The 12,599-nt window shown below is 36.4% G+C and overlaps 1 protein-coding gene across 3 annotated transcripts in view; it reads left to right on the plus strand.

The window, feature by feature from the left end:
* The window catches only part of LOC121872319 (thioredoxin domain-containing protein 11-like), a 102,107-nt gene extending 100,133 nt beyond the window's left edge, over positions 1 to 1,974 (plus strand). For all 3 annotated transcript variants that reach the window (XM_042375033.1, XM_042375031.1, XM_042375032.1), the window contains one exon: positions 816 to 1,974. In XM_042375033.1, the coding sequence (XP_042230967.1) occupies positions 816 to 1,329 (514 nt within the window). In that variant the 3' untranslated portion in view covers positions 1,330 to 1,974. The remainder of the gene's footprint in view (positions 1 to 815) is intronic.
* The last annotated feature ends 10,625 nt before the right edge of the window (positions 1,975 to 12,599 follow it).

Below are 12,599 nucleotides of genomic sequence, written 5' to 3' on the forward strand. Positions count from 1 at the left end.
ATTTTGGCTGCGAAGTTCTTCGACTAACATATTTTGGACATTTAACTCGGGAAAACAGTTTGCCATGCAGTCCTAGGTGTATTTATGTTGCAAGAGTGTTTACATTTCCTTAATGACCCTGTTGGTAGTTTGCTGGAGGAATGTTAGTGAATTCTGCCCTACTTGGCATTGTACCATCATGTCAAAGCTCATAGCTCAGTCCTGTTTAACTGAAGTGGGGTTCTGCTCTAAATGTTTAAAGCTACCAAGAAGTACTTCAGTTCCTGTGGAGTGTATAGTCTGGAATGGGATTTCAGAAAAGTTTCATTTTGGAAATGCATACTGGTTATCCTACCTTGAGATTAATTAGTTGGATCTGGGCAAACCCCTCTAATTTGCCCCTCACAACTGAATTATTAGTGGATTTTGTGGTAGATAAAAGACAATATCTTGCTATGAAAAGTAATGAATTTCTGCAGTCAAAGACTTCTCTTAAGTTTACCTGTCATTCAAGTCCTAAGACTGTTAATGTGTTTCTTATTGATACAGTTCTGTAGCATTTTCATATTTACATTTTATTTAAAAACTATTAAATATTTCATAAATTTCTATGTTCAATACAATCTCAACAATTAAAATCCTTAATTATAAATCTACACACTTATCATGGTTATGGGTATAATAGTTTGTAATTCTGTGGTCAAAACTATGAGGGAAACCTCATAATTTACTGCAGAATAACATAACCATGATAAAGTGGGGCTTTACTGCATTTAAAAATCTGTAAACATTATTTTTTTTAATGTCTTTTATATGAAAGTGTTTTTTCTTTTCAGGAAAAGTGAGAGTAGAGTGTTTGACTTATCCCACCCTCTAACTCCTGCCAATTTAATGTCTTTCTTAGTGGCAAATCTTGATCCCACTCATCGTCTTGCCTTGGCTCTCTCTGCATGTCAGGATGATTGTCGTGAACAAGTAGTTCAAGCAGCCACAGTTATAACCACTCGGCTTCACCATGAAATTACCACCACTACTGGGAGGTTTCAAAAGATCCTTGATCGACTTGTGAAAATGACTGAGGAAGACAAGATGCTGACTGATAGCACTCATTGGGAAGTCCATTACCATTTATTAATCCACACAAAATTTCGACTTGCAAAAGAAATAAAGAAACAAAGAAGCAGACTTCACCATCTTGGTCAAATACAGAAAGTGTTATCAGAGCCTCCAGAAAAGAAGGGGCTACCAAACCCTAGTGAACTCTTAAAATCTTTACGTTACATATTACAAAGAAGCAGTAATTCCAAGGGGAAACCTGTAGACCCAAGTGCATATCATGATGAGCTATAGTATAGTGGGTATGAGCTATAGTATAGTGGGTCTTTAGAGTTTAATACTGGAGTTCTACTGTGATATTTGTGACATGCACACACACACACACACACACACACACACACACACACACACACACACACACGGAGAGCTAGAATAGTTACTACCAATTTTACACCTCCCAAAACATACTGTATCTGTTAAAAAACATTTTTATTGTTGCCACCTAGTCAGGCATAAGGAATGTTATAGGCTAGGAAAGTGTGATGCATTGTGCATTTTATTGGTTCAAGTATCCATGTTGTCACTTCTATAAGCAGGCTTAACTATTGAAGTAACTTGAATAATTAATTGGTCACACCTAAGGTACTTTTCTCTACATGTGATATATTCAGTATGTTGTTGAAGGTGATCTGTTCACTTGTTACAACTTTAAAGAGAGTATTAGTTTAGATTTCATATTGAATATGATATTTGTTGGAAAACTCTGTGCAAGATTTTTTAATGGAAATGATGTTCTTCCACAAACTATCCTGCATTGATACAGTGGTCCCTCGGTTAACGAGCACAATTCGTTCCAGAAGGTTGCTCGTCAATCGAAAAATTTGTTAACCGAAACCATTGTTTCAATGGGTTTTTGGGTAATTGGTTCCAGCTCACCAAAAATTGCATAAAGTAAACAAAAAAGGTATTAAAGTACACTTACTTTAAGGTGTGTATGTAGAAGGCTCCTGGATGATGTTGCTGATGTGAATTTGAAGTGGGAGGTGGAGGAGAAGGGAGAAGAGAAGGAAGTGGGGGTGGAGGAGAAGCATTTTACTGCTTCTTGGAAGGTGAGTCCCCTTCCATGAAAATGTCAGGAACCTCTGGACTGACAGATTCTCCAGCAGGAACATCCTCTCTCCTTCTTGAAGTGGAAGGCCGAGTGCTAGCATCTTTTTCCCGCTGCCTTTTAGTGAAGAAACTGTCAATTTTTGTTTGTGGAGCATCTCTCCTCTTCATCATAAATTGTTGTTTGAAGGAGACCACTGTGTCCTCAACATTACACAAAGCAAGTTCTGCTTTTTCCACATAAGGGTGCCTTGAAGCCAGTTTCCTGAACTTCTCCCAGTAGTGAACAACATCTTTCAAATTTGAAGTAGACATATGGTCATCACTTTCCTTTTCCTCCTCACCACTGTCAGCCTCTAACATTTCATTCAGTTGCTGCAAGTCTTCAGGAGTAAGTTCCTGCTCATGAGACATCACAAGCTCTTCTACATCATCCTCCTCCACTTTAAGGCCCAATGACTGACCAATGGACACAATCTCCTGGTCCAACTCTGCTTCTTCCTCAAATCCCTCAAAATCACGGACTACTGATGGTCACAGTGCTTTCCATGCAGAATTGAGGGATCTAGCGGAGACTTCTTGCCATGAGGACACAATCCGGGATGTTAAATTGTCTTCCAGAACTGTGCCAGTGTTAGTTCAAGATCAGTGGAAGTTGCCTGATGACACCTCCTGAACATTTTCTTCATGTACAGCTTCTTAAAGTTGCTGATCACATTCTGGTCCATTGGCTGTATGATTGATATAGTGTTGGGAGGCAAAAACACTTTGACCAAGTCAAATTGAGACTCCAAAGTGCTGGCAAGTTGAGGGTCATGACCAGGGGCATTACCCATAAGGAGAAGAGCCTTTAAAGGAAGTTTATTGGTGGTTAGGTAGCTCTTCACAGAAGGGCAAAACACCTCAACTGCCCATTCATTAAAGAGCTGTCTTGTCACCCATGCCTTACGGTGGGACTTCCAATAAACTCCAAGCCGTCCTCTTACCACTTTTTGTTGCTTGAACACCCTGGTGTTCTCAGAGTGGTAGACAAGCATAGGCTTCAGTCGGAAATCCCCTGAAGCATTGGCACCAAGCAAGAGTGAGACGGTCTTTCATGGGTTTATGCCCAGGTAAAGAGGCTTCATCTCTGGTGATGAATGTCCTTTTGGGCATTTTTTCCAGAACAGCCCAGTTTCGTCCACATTGAACACTTGCTTTGGAAGATAATTTTCTTCGTCCACCAGTTCTTTAAAGTCCACTAAAATTTTTGCTGCTCCTTCCTTATCAGCACTGGCAGCCTCGCCATGCCTAACAACACTAAAAATGTCACTTCTTTTCTTAACTTTTTCGAACCAGCCCTTGCTGGCCCAAAACTCTTCAAACTCTGTGCCTGAAGAACCAGGTTGATCTGCCTTTAAATGTTCATAAATCTCCCTGGCTCTTTCACAAATAAATTCGGTCGAAACTGAATCACCTTTCATTTGTTTTCCCTAATCCAAATGAGAAGTATCCTCTCTGTTTCTGCCATTAGGGATCTACCTTTAAACACTCTGGTAGATTTGTCTCTCACTTTCACTTCCTTGAATTTGTCTTTCTGTGAACGAATTGTTGACACAGTTGATGTCGACATGCCATATTCTTTGCTAAGCACATTTGTTCTAATGCCTTCTTCATGTTTCTTAATAATTTCCTGTTTCACCTGGATTGAAATTGCTTTTCTGGATTTCTTGGGACCCATGCTGGATTCAAAAACAATTTCAACACTAAAATTTTAAGTTTAATTGCTGTAAATAAAGAATATTTTCTTTAAATCAACACTGCACTATATATCATCAATATGTAAAATAAATTTCAAAATGATCAATAATTTCACTGTAAAAATGGAAAAAATAGTTTATGTTGAAGTGAGTCTGAAGCAAGATGTTACCTCCACTGAAAAGAGACAGAGACTGACGCCTGTTTGGTGTGTTGAGTGGTTGTTTGGCGTGCTAAAAACTAGTTTCCCTCTACTTCAATTATGTTAAATAATTGTTAAAATGACTCAAAATTTTAATATAAGACTTAAAATTATTGAATAGTACAAACTTCTTGATATTTACTAAAATAGTAAGGAATTTAAGCCCTAGAACCGATTACTGTATTGGCGGACTAATACGACTGCTAGTGAGCAAGCGAAAACATGTTGAGGGGCGCTCGTAAGGAATTCGTTAATCGAGGGATTGCTCGTTAACCGAGGCGCTCGTTAACCGAGGGATCACTGTACTGTATATGCCAAAACCTTAGTCTACCAGATGTATACAGTTATAGTATTTAAATAATGATGTTGATGTTTCAAAGAAATTTAATGATGGAAACCTTGGTTGAGAAAGTTTTTAGAACTGATTTGATAATCTTTAAAGGTTGTCTTTGAAAATCAGGATGTATTTATGTTTGATGGATAATTGTCTACATTTAAATATTTATATTTTTTTCTGGTTTACTTGATAGTATTGCCAGGGTCTGTATCCTTCAAGTTGAGAGAGAAGGATGGAGATGTTGGAACTGGGGAAGATATTAATATTTATAGCATAGCAAGATGTTGGGATCTAAATTATTTAAGGTATGGTAAATAAAGAAATATTGCTCATTATAATTTAATTACCATATACTGTAAACTAATGGTAAGAGGCTTCATTGTACGAAGGATGGTGTGCATTATCAATTTTTAGCACAGGTACAGGGGATATTACATTGCTGATGAATTTGGGATTGTGCATGTTTAGCATCGTTTTTTTTTATGACATCATTGACTGTCCTCTGCCAGTGTAACCACTTTGTGAGTGAGTGTGGGATCGTGTGGTGGACCTCGGTTAGTGTGGTTTATATCTGATTACATGTGTGCTTTAAGGTAAAATACTAGAATTTGTGTTTTAGTTCATATATGGGATTATTTACCCTAATATCATGCCTCAAATACTAGCATTGAAAGTTCTTGTAATGCTTAATATAAAGAAAACTATTTATTTTGGGTACGAAACTGGAAGTCCGGTAATTTGATACTGGTGAAAATTTTACTCCAGAAACAAACCCTCCTCAGTTTATATTTCTCACCCCTAAAATTGATCCACTTCTTGTTGCTTCATTTAAAATAACCATATCTATGATGATAACTGGGGAACCCTTGTACTACAGGTACTTGTATTCTTTTAAAGGCATAATTTAAACTGCCAGTGCCATGCAGAGCTCTTGAGAGTTAAATGCAGTAATGACCTGACCAATCTGTTTGGATTATTTTTATCCTCTTCACCACTGATCAGCTCGTTAGCCACTTGGGCGATCGGTTACATATGTTAAGCACTGTTGGCAAGTACTGGCTCTTGAATGTATCTGAACCTGCTCCAGTGCTTATCCAGTCTGGTCTTGAAAGAGCTCGCACACGGTGCCGTCTCAATACTCTCTGGCAGGTTGTTCCACGAGTTCACGACTCACTCCAAAAAGTTACCCCTCACAGTTTTCTGAGCTTGTGGCTTCTTTAACCTTGAGCTGTGTCCCCTTGTGGGGCAAGCATCAGCCAGCTCCAGGTAGGGGCACTCGACTTAGTAGTGCCCTTTGAGATGCTCGTACACCTCAATTAGATCTCCCCTTGCCCGTCTGTAGTATAAGCTAGGCAAGTTCAGGCGCTCCAACCTCTCAGGGTAGCTGAGGTGCTACAGTGCAGGCACCAGTCTGGTGGCCCTCCTTTGGACATTTTCAATCAACTGACAGTCCCAAGCATATCTCGGGGACCAGACGGGGTGACAGTACTCCAGGTGGGTAAGCACTTCACTCTTGAAGATCGTTATGAGGGACGCACCGTCTAGATATCTGAACAACCTTCAAAGTGGAGTGAAACTGTTAAAGAGATTAAGAGTTTAAATGTGGAGAGGAGAGAGTCAGGAGTTGACAAAGAATGACATGGGTAGAGGTTGTAAGAAATAACATCAGAGTTATGAGCCTGACAAGAGAAACTGAAAGGGACTGTGCAGCATGGAGAGCTGTCATCAAGTAACTGCGGCTAACCCATGCAAGCGTGGAAAGTGGCTGTAAAATGATGATGATGATGAAACTGTTTTTAATATTTACATATTTTTATAGTTATACTTTTGAACTTGAGGGTTGGCACAGTAAAAAGGGAAATTAGGTCCTATAGGTCTGTGTGGCTACAGCACACTGAATACTTGGCATCTGGTAAACATGGAGGCAGTGTGTGACTGACTCGACTTCCTTCATTTTCCTAGGCCTAGTTAGATAGCTATTCATGGCTGGGGGTGCTCTTGATATGAACCAGCGACCCTTAAGACAGGAAGCAAAAGTTGTGTACTATACTTAGATGCTTCACCCCATTGGAGAAATGAAGGTAGTCAAAACTTCCAACTAAATCATCCAAGTATGTGGTGTGTTGGGCGCTCTGTAGTATGGATACATCATGTAAATGCTGACTAACAGAGGAACATATATTTTTCTGCTGTGCATGAGCAACCACATACAGTACTACATTTTTACAAAAAGATTTTTCTTGAAATTTAAAAATAATAAACTATTTTTTGTCTAGTACAGATACCAAATATTGAGAAATAAATGGAAAACTGGGTGTTCATAATTAATATGATATTTCAGGAAGGATTGAAGCAGTTTAGACTAATATTACAAATGATCCCGAAATGAAGAAAGATGGGGTGAATTACGGTCATTATCCACACAAGCCTTGCATGGGTTTGGGTAACTGTGATGGCATGGTGTCCCAGTTGCCATCAGGTAAATTTGAAACCGGTTTTACAGCTGGAAGCCCTTCCTATCACCAACCCACTCACAGAGTGGAACTAGGCATTAGTATAAAATTACCCACCTACCTACTGAAATGTTAAATTATTACCTGTACCTTGCAAAATATCACTGGCATTAAAATATTAATTAATGTACTGTACTGATACAGTAAAAACTCTTGAGTACTGGACTGAACTAGTATATGCAGAACCTTTACTCTGTTGGGATATTTTTTATTTATTTATTTATTTATTTATTTATTTATTTTTATACAGTGGGGTATGCTATAACGAATCTAATTGGTTCTAGAACCTTGTTCGTTATAGCATTCGTTCGTTATAGGATTAATCCGTTCCAGGCCCCCAAATACAACCACTTAACACTGAAAAATATAATATAAAATTGAAAAAATTTGTAAAAAAGTGCATAAATATGCATCTAAACCCCTGAAATAAAGAATATAATTAATACTTGTAATAAAAAAACAATAAATTATTAAAAAAACAAAAGAAAAAAAAATTTTGTTGTAGGAGTTTCGTTCGTTATAGCATTCTCAATTTTATAGGTAAAACCATTCGTTATAGGAATATTCGTAATAGAATCCATTCGTTATAGCATACCCCACTGTATACTAAATGCTGTAGTTAGTTTCTTGGACCCCCAAAAATACTTCCTACAAGTGGAAAATTGAGCTGAAGATAAGAGTATAAATTTTTTTTTCTTAAAATTGGAATAATAAAAGGATCACCAAATATATTTATTTTATATTATTAAATTATGAAGTATAGGAATGTAACTGCATACTGTATGTAAAAATGCACAGCTCGTACAATACAGAATTACAAAATTTTAATGTGAGCACTTATCACAATAAAGTGGTGAGAAAGTGGCAAAATATTCCATGATAAGAAGATGGTAATACAAATGAGATGACCTGGTAAACTGAGGGCATTGCCAATAAGTACAGACAGTATGTGTCCACTTTTGACTAAATGTAGCATAGCTTTACACTGTCAATCAGTGTTTGGCTTCTTTCCCATGCTCTTGATACCATGTCACCACGTATTGGGGCAGAAGCTGGAACAATACCAAACAAAAGTGCTCTCTGTTGGACTAGTCACATAAAATTGAGCTTAATAAATACTGGACAAGAAGTACCAGTAGTCCATTCTTTTGGAATATTCAGTACAGTATACAGTAATATTCAGAGGTCTGGTAAGTAAGAGTCCTAAGTTGAATGTGTAGTTATCAGAGTTTTTACTGTACATTATTATATCTTAGCAACTACTGTAAAAAAGGTAGATGGGAGGTATGGAAGGAAAATATACAATAGGTAATCGGAGAACAGGAAGAAAGTGAGAAAAGCCAAGCCTTCCCAATTGCTATTCCTCTGTTAAGTTACAGTAAATTGTTTATATTACAAACAATGACAGTATTGTCCTTAAAGTAACCATAATAGATATAGAAAGATTGGGATATAATGTACTAAGTTTTATTCTTTATGGAAATATCCCAACATTATCACTTTGTACTTTCTTGCAGTTTTAACAGATTCAAGTAAGGTAAAAGACCAAAATGACCATATTCAGTGCTGTATTGAAAAGCCAAGTAAGCTAATTAAACTATTTGATACTTTTTATTTATAATTTTAAAAAAATGGAAGGAAACAGAACATTCTAGAATTTTTGAGTTCATGTGCTGCAATGAATTTTAAGAATTATTTGTAACAAACATAGACTTATTCCACTGCCCAGGGCTTTGGAAACCCATACTTTTGAATTAATGCTTTAGTCCTATGAAGGAAACATTTTAAGGTATTACCAGTTTGTTTATATATTCATTACTATGTTGTGCTGCTCAGTCTTTCAGAGGAAACTTAGAATTTGTGTGTGTATTGTGTACACTTCCAATATAAAGTAGGTTACATATATAGTGAACCCTCGGTTTCACTTTACTGTACTCACTTTACGGTTTCACTTTACTCACTTTACGCGTTTCTGGCAAAGCGGTACCCTGCCAGAACCGGAATTACCAGGAATTCCCACTTTACTCGGTGCATCTACTCATATACGCGGGTGAAGTATAATTTTTTTATTTGGCTCATAAAATTCATACAAATTACCCGGCCAGAATATAATTTACATTGCTGGAATTCTTACAATTTGATGATCATTTTGAATATAAACATCATAGATTTTGCATTAGACATACAAATTTTAGATCTACTGCAAGTATTTTGTTTACTCTGAGCAAATATGTTATCTTTTTTGCAAAATATATGATGTGTATATTCAAAATATTCCTGGTCTTGCAAGGAATCCAGCAATGTGAACTATATTATCCTAACTTTAGTCTGAGGTATTATTTATTACTAAAAAGGTAAATATTCTGGTTTCTCCCAAACATTTCTCTGGTAGGGAGGGAGGGACCGGCCGATCCAGCTGGCATGGTGGGAAGAGGGGGGAAGGCAAGGTGGGGTATTTTGATTGACAAATAGTGTCGTGAAGAATATTTTTTTTTTTTTTTTAACTGAAGATATTTGTTTTAGCTCATAAAATTCAAACAAATTACCCGGCCAGAATATAATTTACATGCTGGAATTCTTACAATTTGAAGATCATTTTGAATATAAACATCATAGATTTTGCATTAGACATACAAATTTTAGATCTATGTTAAGTATTTTGTTTACTCTGAGTAAATATGTTATCTTTTGTGCAAAATATATGACAGTTATATTCAAAATATTCCTGGTCTTACAAGGAATCCAGCAATGTCAATTATATTATCCTAACTTTAGTTTGAGGTATTATTTATTACTATACCTTAAAATCTAGTGTTTTCCCCCAAACATTTCTCAGAGAGGGAAGAGCCAGCGAGTGTGAGAAGAAGGGGAGGGAGTTGAGTCCATTATTTGAATGGACATTAACTTGGCGACTGTATTTCTCTATTTCTCTTAAATATTAATTGTGTGCGTGTACCATCATAAAACTAAAATGTTATTTTTACTAGAACATAGGTATTGTGTCGGAAGAAGTGGAGTTTGGGGGTCGGCCCGGTCTCTATTTCAATTAATCCCATATGTTATGTTGTTCACTTTACGCATTTCTCACTTTAGCGGGCTTCCATGGGTTCAATTGACCATGTAAAGTGAGGGTTCACTGTATTCCTTGACTGGATCATCTGGAAAAAACAAATTATGATACTTAATTACATTTAGTTAATAGTTAACAAAATACTGTATCAACAGATTTTATCTATAAAACACTTCAAATGCCGGTACATGCTTAGAAATTGTCTAAAATCACTGTACGTATTGTAATAGAATCTTTAGATATCCAGATTTTTTTTTCTGAAAATGCAGCGGTAGATTTTATTTCTTGATGCGTCTTGTATTTAATTTTTTAGAGACACTCATGAGTTATTGTGATAAGTTGGAGGAGGAAGTAAAATAATGGGACTGAAAGAGGCAAAGGTTGTACAGGTAGTAGATAACAATTCCTCTAAAACTGTTTTGAAGATTTTATGAGATTTACAGAGATAAAGATTCATGTAACTTGACCACTAATTCCAATTGCTTGTGATTTTTTTATCTTAATCTTTTTATGAAAGTAGATGAAAGCTGCATATGAAGTACAGTGTTAAAAAACTTCTGGAGATGTACCTGGTTTCTTGTCAGTGTACTGCATGTGGATAAAGGCTTTTGGATCAGAGTTATCAAATGAATAGTTTGCTGGAGTCATATTTTATATGGGTACACTTTTAAATTATGAAAAAATTAGTAAACATCAGTTTCTCAAAACTTTCCTAAAATTTTGTGCAACAATATGCCATGAAAAGTTTTTGTACCTTTGTGATGTACTGCAAGTAAATAGTTTTTAAAGTTCAGATCATAAAACTAATAATTAGTTTGTTTTCTTCATATTGTAAACCAAATTACCATACCAAGAATAAGTAAAATGTACATACAATATTAAGTTTTAAGTAATATTTTTTTATTCACGATTTATATTGTACTTGTACTGACCTGTACTCTTGGTACTGTATGTGTGTGACTGGGACTATATTCTAGAAATTAATCTAAAGCCCCTCTTCTTCAAGAGGGGTCTAATAGACATCAATTACACTTAGGCTGAAAGCTGAGAGCCTTCGATACTGTGCTAATGTAATGTGCATGTGCTCTCTGATCTACGTTTGTCTTCAGTTGCAAAACACATGATTAACCCCTTCAGTTCCAGTTGACTCGAGCTTGCCAATCTGACTCCCTCCTCATTTGATCTGTTTATTTCAACAGCCAAGTGCTTTCTCTGACAATTCTCAGGGTTAACTGTTTCCCATGCAGGTGTAGGTATATTGCAAGCGTTTTTGTTGTGTTGTAAGTGTTTATTTATTTTTAATCCCATGGGTATGAGGGATCTTTCTTTGCTGAATAAATTATCTGGTGTCGTCAATATAAAACATTAAAAGTGGCTTCCTGTAGTGAAGGGGTTAATGACCCAGTCTTTAGTTTGCTAATAAGCTGTTACTGCACAACCCTAACTTCATAGCAGATTTGGGGTCTTGGAAATTCTTGAAAATGTCATTTTGGAAGTTCATCCTAGTTATACCACTTTAGCGATCATCAGGTTTGCACCACATTATATTCATTTTTGAGGAATTATTATGCACTCCTTTGAGCTTGTCCATAGGGTATACTGCACCATTGGGTTGTATCATGCCTTTTTCTAGAGTTTTATTACTTCTGTCATTACTGGCTTTACTTACATATTTGTGGATCACAAAGGGCATGTGAACTAACATGTCAACAAAAGCTCTCAGCACTCAGCCTGGATGACAACTGATGCCTTCCAAACTGTTTTTTAAGTGATAGGGTTGTGAAGGCTTTTTTTTTTTTTTTATCTGGGATTTGTTCTCAGTCATACATATTAAGGGTCAATGCAGTCCTTAGCTTTCAAATCATATACTTATTAACCATGTATGATTCACACAATTTGTGCTTGGGTATAGAATGAGATTTTTTGATCAATCCTTCCTCTCAGTTAGTTTTACATGGCAAGTTAAAGTCAATTACCGTAATTATGTGAGTGGGTAACATTAATTTAGTAATTATTATTATTATTATTATTATTATTTTTTTTTTACTGGGATTAACCCACCCGAGCACAGGTCACTGACCCACACAAGGGCCTGGAGGGGTGCAAATATAATAATATTTAATAATAATTACTGTACTAAAAATAGATAAAAAAAACTAAAAATATACTAATAATAATAACCGTAAATAAATACACAAACGGAAAAATAAATCAAGAGCGAGAAACGATATACAGCATGTTGTGTTGTCAATAAGAGAAACAATTGAAACCCTGCAATTGAGGCAGTCGGATCAGCAACCTGGGACTTGGTCACAATTTTGGTGATGCCATGTGGCAGCTGGGTCTACCATAGACAACACATTATGCTTCTAATATCTTCCCAGGCGGTAGTACCTCCCTGTTTGATAGCTGCCTACTACCTCCATCAAGAGTGCCAAGTGACTCCTTGTTTGTTTGCTTTACCATGTTTTAATGGTACGGCTTTGTCTATCTGTCTGATAATAATGTATTTTGGCATCTGCATAATACCTGTGCTATGTATAGTCCCCCAAGAAATTATTGTTTGATTTTCCGTCGTTACACTATGAATCACTAGAT

The sequence above is a fragment of the Homarus americanus genome, unplaced genomic scaffold (genome assembly GCF_018991925.1).
Source record: "Homarus americanus isolate GMGI-L3 unplaced genomic scaffold, GMGI_Hamer_2.0 scaffold5589, whole genome shotgun sequence".
NCBI classification, from domain to species: domain Eukaryota; kingdom Metazoa; phylum Arthropoda; class Malacostraca; order Decapoda; family Nephropidae; genus Homarus; species Homarus americanus.